The sequence below is a fragment of the Neopsephotus bourkii genome, unplaced genomic scaffold, assembly GCF_033783945.1.
Source record: "Neopsephotus bourkii isolate Nb327-2 ecotype Australia unplaced genomic scaffold, CSIRO-AGI_Nbou_v1 NB_168, whole genome shotgun sequence".
Lineage (NCBI taxonomy): Eukaryota > Metazoa > Chordata > Aves > Psittaciformes > Psittacidae > Neopsephotus > Neopsephotus bourkii.
In genome coordinates, this window is record NW_026900684.1 from 16025404 (window position 1) to 16038270 (window position 12867).

General features: G+C 37.5%; 1 protein-coding gene across 1 annotated transcript; it reads right to left on the bottom strand.

Moving 5' to 3' along the window:
* Nucleotides 1–209: 209 nt before the first annotated feature.
* On the bottom strand, nt 210–12846 carry TDO2 (tryptophan 2,3-dioxygenase). Its single transcript, XM_061373614.1, has 12 exons — nt 12707–12846; nt 12249–12354; nt 10718–10808; nt 9859–9929; nt 7993–8120; nt 5817–6003; nt 4468–4575; nt 3455–3566; nt 3282–3339; nt 2700–2779; nt 1894–1984; nt 210–768 (listed from the first exon to the last, which is right to left on the bottom strand). Exons 1-12 carry the CDS (start codon nt 12739–12741, stop codon nt 615–617), a joined length of 1221 nt encoding a protein of 406 aa, XP_061229598.1. The 5' UTR covers nt 12742–12846; the 3' UTR covers nt 210–614.
* Between the last annotated feature and the right edge of the window lie 21 nt (nt 12847–12867).

Sequence of the window (12867 nt, forward strand, 5' to 3'; positions counted from 1 at the left end):
CTTGCAAGGGGGTTGGACTAGATGATCTTTTGAGGTCCCTTCCAACACTTGGGATTCTGTGATTCGTGTTGTATGTAAAACTTCAAGATGCTTGGGTTTCTATGGATTTGGGAATTATTTTCTTAAATCTAGCTTTTGAAACTCTTAGCACAAAATTCCCTTTGAAATTCCACAAGAGCTCAGAAACTAATACTTTTCTGAAGGTGATAAGACTAATCATTAATTTATTAGAAGTAAATTAATAACAGCCATTAGGCAAACAAATACAAAAATATGTACAAATAAGACATGATCATAGTAATTCTGTATAATTTGCTGTAGGTTTTAAAAACATCCAGCTATAGGTTTTAAGAAGCCAGTGAAGAAGTAAGTTGGTCATTGAGTTGAATTGGGGTATCATTTTAGTCTTAATATAGGTTAACGCAATATGGGTTATTTTTTGTACAAAAATTAAGATTCTTCCACAAGCCAATCATACTATTCACATAGCTGTCATACATAAATACATATTTACATGCTCACACTCTATGAGGGTAGCTGTTACATTTGAGGGACAGCACCACTGGAGGTGAATGTCCTGTAGTTCTCTACAGCAAAGAGTCCAGGGAGGCAGGCTAGTCAGAGTCATCACTGCTAAAATAGGAGCTGTCACAGTATTCTGCAGTATAAAGGAATTTATGAATGCTTGGGTTCATCTTTGGTATCCAGTGTCTTGGCACTAAAAACGTTGAAAGATTGAACAAATCCACAAACACCTTGTATCTGTCACTGAAAAAGATAATCAGAACAATTAATGCTGTGGTATTGTCAAGGAATGTCATAATATCAAAACTGTCAGGAATCATTCCATCTCTATTATTTAATGAGATTTCTGCACTCCTCTTCAGGATTCCAGAGTAGAAATACAACTCTAACTGCTTATAAGGCATATCAGATCAGACTTAAAAAGGAAACATGGTTGCATTAGTCACATTCTTCTCCTAAAAATGCAGTGTGTAGGCTATAATCTCCAGACCTCCACTCTCATAGTAGATACAAAGTAGAATATACCTAGGAAGAAGGTTAACTTGAAAGCAAGGAAGAGTGAGAAAGCTTGCTGAAAAAGACAGTGAATCTATAATCTTCAATGTAATCATCTGATTTCCATTCCACCCTCTGTAACAGTGGTTGTGAAGGGAACTGTTGCCCACAGACGACCATAGCAGTCACTGGCTACATACGGTTTCTCTCTGAAATCAAACCTCAAAGAAAATGTTCTAAAGATGTTTGCTTTTTTGACATAACGCTGTTCAGGACTATCAGGCCATAGTGGCAGCTAAAGGGACTGAATGTTCTAATTAGCTAAATCCTCTAATTTGTATAAAAAAGTCAACCCATTCAGACAGTTCTGTGCTCAGGCCCTGAACAACCCTTCTAAGTTCCTTTTCTGCTTCAGCAAAAGGAATCATACTTCTGATTACTGCCTGCACAGCTTGGGAGTGTTAATTACTGTCAGCTCTCAGAATATATTCAATCCTAAATTTAAGTACCTTATGTTGTACAATTAGAGGTTATGCTAAGAAAGGAAGTTATGCATCAATAGTTGCACACAAGCTGAAAAATGCAGGGTTAATTATTGCTGCTGTTACACTAATGCCTAGATCTCTTGAGTGAGAATTATACATAGCACTTTGCATGTGCAAAAAGGAGTTATTTTTGCCCCCCTAAGGCTTTAAATTTGTATATGTCAACCTGAAAAAACAACGTTACAACCACCAGGAGGAAATGCTAGAGTCCCAAAAGAGAAACAGCAGCTCTCCATCCTTTACTGAGCTACCTGAAACCTGTCTCCTGGCATTAGAGTACGTCTGAATGGCAGTTTTGCAGGTGATGGGGGAGTCACATTATTCTTACCTCACTGTTGAGCGCAAATACTGGTAGCCTGATGAGCCACCAGTTCCAGCCTTGCTGCCAATCATTCTGTGAACCATGCAGACATGGTTATCTAAGTAACATAAAAGAAAGTCAGGATGTATGTTCACTGTTAAGGTACAACAAAGGGTCACATCAAGGTGCATCACTGAAATATTAAAGATTCTACAGAGATCTTTAATATAACACTACTAGGTATTCAGCAATGCAGGAGTTAATTCTGGCACTCTTCAGTCAGCTAATATAAAATTATTGTTAATATAGAAAGAATACATTAATTCTTTTACATTATTGTGCTCTGTTAATACAGAATTAATTCATTTCTGGATGTCTAGATAGAGAAGGAGCAGAAAGAATGTTTGCATATGAGGTCTTCATGAGTTTGGGTAGGGCTTTGAGCAACCTGGTCTAGGGAAAGGTGTCCCTGATCATGGTAGGGAGATTGGAACTAGGTGACCTTTAACATTTCTTCCAACCCAAACTATTCTATGGTTCTATGATGAAATGACATGGTCACATTTTGGGAGACATTACAAAATATATACCTGCCACTTAAATAGAATTGTATGTCATAGAAGTGACAGCTATACCTATATATCTAATGACCACAGAAGAAGTTATTCATCTTTCCTCTTGCATGAAGTTTAAAAAAAAAACCCAGTCATTCCTAAAGGATGAACTCAGTTCAGTTCTGAAACTCTGGGCGTAACTTGTCTAAAACATGGTAAAACAGAGCAGTTTGCTTTCTTCTAAAAGAGGGAGCGTCACAATCAGACAGTGGGACTTACATCTCCATTTGGTCATGAGCACATCTATATCCATAAGGGAAGTAAGAAGCTGAAAGGGAACCTGAAAACGAGGCTCCTCCCTTGGAAAGAGAAGACAGCGGGACCTTTTACAATATGCTGTATTTTTCAAAGTAGCACTTCATCAGTGTATAATAATGACACAACATATACATTTTTCCTAAATTGGTATTGAAATGTCACTAGATATTCTAGGAAGTGCTTCTGCTACAGAAGCCTGAATCTGCTTTTCCCCTCATACTTGGAAAATTACTCTAACTCTTCCTAGAACGCTTTGTAGAATAGTCTGAACAAGGCATTTGCCAGTTACACTCTGAGGAGCAGCAGCTGGACAGACATGAACCAGCTGCCCAAAGAGGCCAACTACATCCTTGAAAAGATACTCAAAATTCAACTGGATTCATCCCTGAGCAGCCCAACCTGACCTTCAAGCTGGGTTTTGTCTAGGGTTGTACAAGCTTACTTTCCAAGGCCTTTTCCAACCTAAATAAATCTGTGCTGCTCTCTTTAACCTTCACCTCCCCTCCTGCCAGTATGTATTAATGATAGATCTTCTAACTTTACCTGTAGAAGTAGATCATTAGGGCGCCCTTCAGTGCTTTATAAGACAGTCGTCTTTCTCCTGCAAAATGCAAGCATCCTTAGTCTGTTATTGATTCTCTTGCAAAAGTAATGCTGTTATGTGTTTATATAGATCATGTATAAAAAAACTGAAAGTACACATTAATGAAATCTACCTTTACTAAGCAGGTGTTCATGGCGTTTTTCATCAAATAACGAAAGTAACACATCTTTCTGTTTTTGGAATTCAGATAATTCATCATCTTTTTCTTCTGATTCTGGTTTGGCCTTTGATATTTAAAACAAAAAATGGTTTTAGAATTCAATAGGGAAAATTAAGAGCTTGAATGACCCATAATGTAACCGCTATTTTCATCATAAATACTCTGTAAGTTCACATCAAAAAAGAGCTGTATTTTCAAACAAGATAGATGAATTGCTGAGTCACTGTCCTTTAAGAAACACAATTACCACAAAACGTCCTATTAAGTATCCATCAGCACAATTCAGATGAATGAATATTCAAACAAACTGGCAGCTTATCGCTTTTATTTGGGTCTAGAGGCCTTAAAAACACTTAATCTTCAAGGCAAAAAGAAGACAACCTTGAATACCTATGAGTAAGAAAATTGTAAATAAAAAGGTTTAGATAACAGAAATTCGTAGAAAATTGATTAATTCTTATGTTATGCCTTTTTTTTTTTTACCATTAAAAATCTACTTAAAGCTACAGGTCTTACAGTATTTCAGGGATTTTCTTTTGCTAATTAGCTAGTGTAAGTCAAACAATCACATAGCAGCAAATCGCCACATACTGTTAAACAGAAATGGACTGTTTATAGTAACATTCCATACTCACAACTCAGGGCCTCAAACTTCATGTTTACCCTCAACTGTAGATGCAAGTGCTAACTAAAGGTGAAGTTGTAGTTTCAGTAAAATCAATTTCAGTCCTTCTATTGATAGTATCATTTTCCTTTTGCTATCAAAATCATACATGTATCACACACTTTAAACTGTCTTAGATGTCAAATTACAAACTTATTCAGCTTTCCTGGGCAAAAAAAATGCAATTTTTTCCACTTCTTGCAGATTAAGTGAAGCAAATGAGCATAAAGTCAAAATTATGTCAGGATGTCATTTTTACCGCAACCTTTGCTTACAGCTAGATCAAGAGTATACTGTGTACCTGCAACAATGTAAATTCCTCTTCTAGACCTTTTAAAACATTCACTTCAAATTGTCCCCAGAAATCAAATCCTTCAGCATCGAGTCCTGGAGTTCTTTCCAGCCATGCCTTTAATAATAACAATAACAACAATAACGATAATAATGTGCTCAAGCATTAATAATGTAAGTACATTACCTTACAATTTCAAGCTGCAGCAGCATAAATCATACTGCTGCAGTTGTTCAGGTTTAATATCCCATTGAGGTGCTTATTACTTCAGTTAGCATACCCATGTAGATGATTTATACCTACATAATGGTGCCATGCAAACACATTCATGGGTTCCAGGTGAGGTGACTAGTGTTGAAAGACAAAAGCTGTGCACTATCTTTAAAACCAGCTTCCTTGTAGATACAAGATAACAACCCTATTCCCCATATACAGGATAATTGTAAAAATAAATCTCAGAAGGAAGGTGTAGAACTATCTATACAACCAGTTTCTATCGTGTCAGCTGAATATTGATCAAGCAGTCTTGTCATTAATTTCCACCATAATGTGATGATACAAGACAGAAACTTACTTGTCAGTTAACAAAGCTTTCTCTTTGCTTTTGTTTTAATAATGGGAATGAAATTCAGAGGGGAAAAACTAGGAACTTTTAAGGTCAAACTCTCTTTTGAGATCACTCTTCATCTCAAAGATACAAGTACATGAAGTCGTGACAAATGAAAAGAAAGCTAGAGAAATTTCTTATATATTCTGCATTAGGTGCCATTAGTCAAATGGCTAGGGCTAAGAAGATTGGATGCTTTTATTGAGGTTTATATTGCATTATTCTGTATAAAGTTATGTAAGTTTATGTATGAAAATGACAAGGAGAGAAATTACTGAGTCATTGATAGCTCTGAGACAAAGTGATTAAAACAAGGCAAGTGATAATGAAACATTTGTTAAATGTCTTTTCTCATTTCCTTTCTGAGTTTTTATTTTTCCTTTTCTTGTTTTAACCTCTCTAATAGCCATTCCTAATAGTGGAGATATTTTTAAAGGTTTTTTTCTAAAAAGAGTTTATGGTGTGAATGAAATAGTACATTTATATTCTTAGCTCGTAGTTCCACAACGCAATTTACTAGTTTAAGAATCAAACTTTTCAGACAAGAGGAAATGCTGTGAAAAATCAGTTGGTTTACTAACGACTAACTCTCTTTCATATAAAATTCGGTAAGAATCCAAGAAACTGACTGGGAAATTGCCAGCATGCTTGCTTCTCTCAAGAAAGAAGAATTTGTCACTGGCACCAATGAAGGACATTCTTGGGGGGGGGGGGTGTAAAAAAAAGGAAGGTCTAAGACAGACGTTGCTACCTCCACAAGTTGCAGCAGTGTTGGTTCTTGCTCTGATTGAAGCAGCAGTTCATAATCCTGTCCCTTGAAGTTATCACGATAATGCCTTCTGTTATAGGGGACTCTCAGACTTTGGGGAACACCAATTTTGTTCTCTAGCAAGCGGAACTGCAGGCTCTGAAAACCTGAGGCTGGGCTTAGGTAGTATCTTGGGGAACAGAAGAAAAAAAAAGATACAAAAAGACAGGATATTATTTAAAAATGATGAAGTTTTCTGTTTCTCAACAAAATAAGAAAACATTTCACATTTGAAGAATACTGAATAGATATTATAGAATAGTTAGGGTAAATCTGAGCATTTTTATATTATTTCATTAGGAGAAAAACAACCTATTTTATAATGCAACTACAATGCATGTATTTGATGGATGGACCACTCAGTGGATAAAGAACTGGCTGGAGGGCCACACACAAAGAGTTGTGGTCAATGGCTCAATGTCCAGCTGGAGACCTGTAACGAGTGGTGTCCCTCAGGGATCGGTGTTGGGACCAGTCTTGTTTAACGTCTTTGTCGCTGACATGGACAGTGGGATTGAGTGCGCCCTCAGCAAGTTTGCCGATGACACCAAGCTGTGTGGTTCGGTTGATACGCTGGAGGGAAGAAATGCCATCCAGAGGGACCTTGACACGCTTGTGAGGTGGGCTGATGCCAGCCTCATGAAGTTTAACCTTGCCAAGTGCAAGGTCCTACACCTGGGTTGGAGCAATCCCAGACAAAGCTACAGGCTGGGCAGAGAAGAGATTCAGAGCAGCCCTGTGGAGAAGGACTTGGGGCTGTTGGCTAATGAGAGAATTAACATGAGCCGGCTTCAGTGTGTGCTTGCAACCAAGAAAGCCAACTGTATCCTGGGCTGCATCAAAAGGACCATGACCAGCAGGTCGAAGGAGGTGATCCTGCCCCTCTCCTCTGCTCTTGTGAGACCTCACTTGGAGTACTGTATGCAGTTCTGGTGTCCTCAACATAAAAAGGACATGGAACTGTTGTAACAAGTCCAGAGGGGGGCCATGAGAATGATCAGGGGGCTGGAGCACCTCCCATATGAAGATCGGCTGAGAAACTTGGGGCTGTTCAGCCTGGAGAAGAGAAGGCTGCGTGGAGACCTCCTAGCAGGCTTCCAGTATCTGAAGGGGGCCTATAGGGATGCTGGGGAGGGACTCTTCATTAGGGACTGTAGTGGTAGGACAAGGGTAATGGGTTAAAACTTAAACAGGGGAAGTTTAGATTGGATATAAGGAGGAAATTCTTTCCTGTTAGGGTGGTGAGGCACTGGAACAGGTTGCCCAAGGAGGCTGTGAATGCTCCATCCCTGGCAGTGTTCCAGGCCAGGTTGGACGAGGGCTTGGGTGATATGGTTGAGAGCGAGGTGTCCCTGCCCATGGCAGGGGGGTTGGAACTTGATGATCTTAAGGTCCTTTCCAACCCTAACTATTCTATGATTCTATAACATATTCTGATTTTCTAGAGATATATATTGTTTATGCATACACAGATATAGGGAGACACTTATGTTTGTAACGTGTTTTAAATTGGCAGGTTTGTATGTGTGATGTACAGGAGAAAACATTAGTGAACATATTTTCCTTTCCAGACAGAATAAGTAGCTTCACCACGAATGACTACTACAGAAAATTTCACATCATTAAAGTGCCAATGAATGCATTTTAAATAGGCTTGTTATACAGAATAATTGCTATGTACACAAAAGACTAACATTCAGAAGAACATTTACTGCATTTTGTTTCATTAACAGCATTCTTTCAGAGTTAAATTGTGTGATCATGCTAAAATAACAATTAATAAAAGTAATCTGAAATCCCACAGGGCTAGATTGTAACGTACTTTGCATTGCAAGTACAGGATCTGGCAGAAACAGATCATTGATTTGATCTTATGTTTGCTTATCAAATGACAGTATGTGGTTGAAAAGCAGAAGCAAGAATGCATCACAACAGACACTTAGCCCATGGATTGCCCTGCTGTAGTGTGCTGGGTGATACAGCCAGTTTACATTTCCAAGGAAAGCAAAATTGTAGTTTTGTGTGCTTTTTAGCTAAGGAGCATTAAAAATTTACCATGAGCTCTAAGGATGGGAATTATCAGTTCACAGATTACTATGGAGGAATACCAAGTATTTACCTGAAATCGAAGAAGTCCAATGCAGTCATAGTTTCCAAAACTGAGAACTGTTCCACAAGTAATTTCAGAATCATTGAAATTCTATTTATTCTAGTAATAACCTTCAGCATGTTCCTCTCATCTCTTACCTGTAGAAACCATAAATATCATAATAAGAGTGGTATTCTCTTCATATCCTATTTATTTCAAGTCTTTTCACTGTTGTACAGCACTATAGTTCCCAAGTCTTTTCTATGTGAAATCCATAGCCGCAGGATCTCATCTTGAATAGAGAGCCCTGTTTTTAACTGAAATTTGAAACTACAATTTTCAAAGATTGAAATGTTTTTCTCAGACTGATGTTACAACTATGCCAGACATATAGTTTGTTTTTTTCTTTTCTACCTTTTTGACTGAGATAGAAGTCACCACAAAAAATTAAACTGTAGACTGAAATAATTTATATCATGATCATTTCCAATTACTAAAATCCAGTTTTAATGGTACATGATAAAATATAATCATGCTTTCTATTATAATTGCTTCTACAATCATTTCTATTATTGTGAAGGAACAAATCATAAGGCAGATGTGGAAAGTACTTAAAAGTTGAGAAACAGAATAATCTCAGAGGTACACATCGGGAGAGCACATCTAAAAAGATATTCATTAGAGACACGCACTAGCAAGCAGAGGAAAGCAGGGATGACTACATCTGGTGGGAAATATAAAATATTAAATGGAAAACACAGAAGCTCTCTTCTGGCTAGGTTGAATACTTTGCCTGAAGGGGAGTCTGCTAAAATTCCTATTAGTTTCAGTGGGATTAAACTTCTCTCTATGCCCTGGGCATGCAACCATTAAATATCAAGCTACAAAAATGAAAGATGATAAGCCTTTCCTTAATTGCCTGGCTGTGTACTTAACCTTAGCATTGACATTTCAAATTCTGGTTATAAACAAAGTTTTGTTTTTAAAACAAATAAATTATGAAAAATTTTTCGGCTTAAGAACAGGGTTTTGTCAGTTATAATTTGATACAACGTTCAACTAAAAAGCCAACAAAATTATGAACGTGGAGGACAACAGAGAACATTTTCATTGGACATTATGATAAAAACGCTCCTTCTTTCAGTCATGTCTAGTTGCAAACTTTCTTCATAATCACATGCTTTTGATGTTATTTAAGGTATTTCTCAAGTTACATGCAGTCAGCCTTTTTATGTGGATGCAGTATCAGGCAGGACTTTTCCTTTGTTATTTATTATTATGAGTTGTATGCGGCTTTGGAAATATGTTTGGAAATGTTCAAAGTATTCCTGTTATATTTGTAATTTTCAGAAATTCTCATAAAATTTTATGCTGTAATTTTTATTATTGCTTTTCTGATAGAATTAAAATATTCAACTACCAAAAAGAGTTTCCCTTTTGTATAGCAGATATTGGATGGAAGGATATAGTGTGTAGACATCAAAAAACTGAACAAAGGCAGAAATGACTTTTCAGCATAAAAATACCTGGGAGCCCTCTGGTTTTCAGTTTTGCCTCTGAGTATGCCTTTTCTGCAGTAGAATATTCTCAAGTTGTTTCTGCTGTTATTCAGTACTAGTAGGAGAGTATAAGAGCCTTCTGGCCAATGAAATTGGCCATGAAGTTTGATCTGCACAAAAGGCAGACTCCAGGAGGGAATAAGGTTTTGCTGATCAAACACCTGTTCTATCAGGATCTAAGAGCCACTCTGCTAAATTTCATTACGGTCTTTGTGATGCTGTTTTTAAAAAGAGCACATGTTGCTTCAGTAAACCCAAATCTATCAGTCTGAAAGGCAGGAGGCAAGAGAAATAGAGGGCTGCATTTTCCCAGAATTAATATTTGCCTTTAACTTACATGGCCATTTTGAAAGATAACCCTCACAGAGTCCATTTCCCACAGAATCTGCTTAAACCAAAGTTCATAAGCTACAAAAAGAAAGGCATCATTAGCATTAACTTCAACATTATATTGCTTTTTCTTCATAGCATCTTACATTTTGATTTGAAATGAATAGCCTACATTTACACAGCTGGTGTACAAAAGATGCTGATACAGAAATGCATTACCTGTTACAGGATGTTGTCCTCTACCTAAACTGTTACAGGAAACAATCTAGCATTGAAAATGTCGACAGAATTTCTAAAGTGTCTTTTACACTGGAGATATTTCATGTACAGGATGTTCATTACAAAAGGAAGAAACAGAAAATCTAGATCTGATCCAATAAAAGTTAACTCCAGAGCTGCTTACAATCTTTATGTCACCTACATGTTTTCTGTTAATAACAGGAAAATAGCATTAGGTGAGTGCCTGCAAAACGCATATATATTAACAGTTAGGGAGCACCTAACCAGTGTGCTGGCTTCTAAACAGACTCCAGATGGTTAGAACTGAATTGAAGTTTCAGAGAAGGCACAAGCCAACGCACAAATTTGCCTACAATAAACTCCATAGAAGTCTATTACTCAGATGGTGAATGAATTTTGCTACTTTAATTTCTCTAGAAACAGAATAGTCCAAATTGTGATTTACCCAATCTAAAGATTATACTTACGGCTTCATAAGCATAGAGTTGATTACAGCCTTACAAATTATACAGGGACATATACAAATATAAATACAAAGCAATTGTATTGATTGTGTCTCAAATGAAAACAAACTCTGTATTCCATGTTGGTCAACCACCAGCAATGAAATCCTTCCAACCACTTACCTTGATGTGTTACAATGAAAAGATGCTCATCATGGATTTGCTTTCCTTTCTTCTCACTTTGAAGTTCTTGAGCATTCAATATTTTGTTCAGCTTAAAAATAAAGATAAGACTTTTCTGTAAAGCTCTCAATTCTGCTATTAGCAATGGTAATTCTACTGTGTAGAGCTAATATTTAAGGATATCAAATATATATCGGACTCATAGAATCATAGAACAGTTAGGGTTGGAAAGGACCTGAATATCATCTAGTTCCAGCACCCCTGCCATGGGCAGGGATGCCTCACACTAGACCATGTCATCCAGAGGGCTCTGTCCAGCCTGGCCGTGAATGCTGCCAGGGATGGAGCATTCACAACTTCCTTGGGCAACCCATTTCAGTGCCTCACCACCATTACAGTAAATAACTTCTTCCTTATATCTAACCTGAACTTCCCCTAAGTTTGGATCTGTTAATTCTTGTCCCATCACTACAATCTCTGATGGAGAGCCCCTCTCTATCTCGCATCCTTGTAGGCCCCCTTCAGATACTGGAAGACTGCTATGAGGTATGAAAAGTTAAACTAAATGGTCTCAGGTGGCACTTTTACTTTTTAAAAAAATCTTGCCTAAAACGGAACATTTAGATACATCAAGTAATAAGGTTTGGAAAATCATTTTAAGGATATTTTTAATTATGAAAAAGGAGAAAACAAAATATCCATCCTGTTTTCCAAACCTTACCGTCTATGCTGTCATGTTCCATGACAACAGAGCTCCTATACTAAAATTCTGTGTAATCATATAATAATCTCCACAAGAGCTCTTAGTTGAGGCTCTACTAGCAGTTTCATTTCTGGCATTACTGATTTTTTTTACTGAGTCAAGTTTACAGTCTAATCATAGTTGTTTTAAAAGAAATCTTTGCAAGATTCCATATCATATGTCAACATATCAATCTTCTGTTCACAAGCACAGAGTAATCTCACTTAGTTCATTATGTCACTAAAAGGCCCCACTCCATAATCTTTTATTACTTACAGCATTTCATTTTTACTTATTTCTTAATTACTGCTAGTTGTGGCATTTTTTGTTCAGTTGTTTGGTTGGGGTTTGGGGTTTTTTTTGGTTTTGGTTGGTTGGATTTTTTGCGTGTGTGTCCCCCAGTCATCACCCTACCCCCCTGATTTCTGCAATATATTTTTCCAGCCAAATGTTCTGGGCTTTCATGCAATAATTCGGGAAAGTTGCCCACAGCCTGCTGACATGGAGAAATTGCCAAGTGGTGGTTGTCAGACCAAAGAAAGACTTTCTGGTCACCACTTCACAGTTTAGGCTTACCAATGTAAGTAATTCCCTGCAGTTTGAGAAGCCATACCCAGTCCACCGGACCCATCCCAGTTGAGAAAGGCAACTGTGCCCATGACTGCACATACAGGCAGATGAAGGGCACTTGTAGACCTGTCATAGTGTCTGACTGGTGGGAGAAGCATCAGTCACACATCCTGGCTCAAGTCTTAAGAGCAACCAGGGCAGTAAACATGAAAAACTTACTTGTAGGTATTCTCCATAGACAAGTCCACCTTTGCTAGCTTTATTTATTCCTTCTTGTGATTTGTCATCTTTTTCATCTTCCAAAGACAGTTTGCTTAAGTTAAATCTAAGAAGAAAATTAAGTAAATATGTAAACTATTTAATTAAAGAGCTATCAATATACCTGCCTCTTTACTAACAGATGTATCTACAATTCAAATGCTTTGTTTTGAGAAACCAAACCACTAAAGCAGACAAAGACCAGTACACCTGAAATACCTCTTGTCACACTGACAGCTGGTAGCATTACATCTACTTCATCAAATAACAAGTGTTCAGACAACCTTTTCCTTTAGCGATAGCTACAGTTGTCTATTTATTGACAGTCATTAATTTCTCTCTGAGTTTTCATATTTTACATCAACATTCTACTGTTTGAACTGATGTTATGAAGCAAAACACAGGGATGAGGGACTCACAGGTAACTGTTCCCTGCGAAGGGGCACCCGCTCATGATTCCAGGATCGAAACTCGCTGAGCTGCGCACTGGTAAACGTACTCCGTTAGTGTTCCCAAATCACTGCAGCTCCCTTATATGTAACCTTACCTCATTGCCTAAGCCAGCCCTTAAACTCTCCTC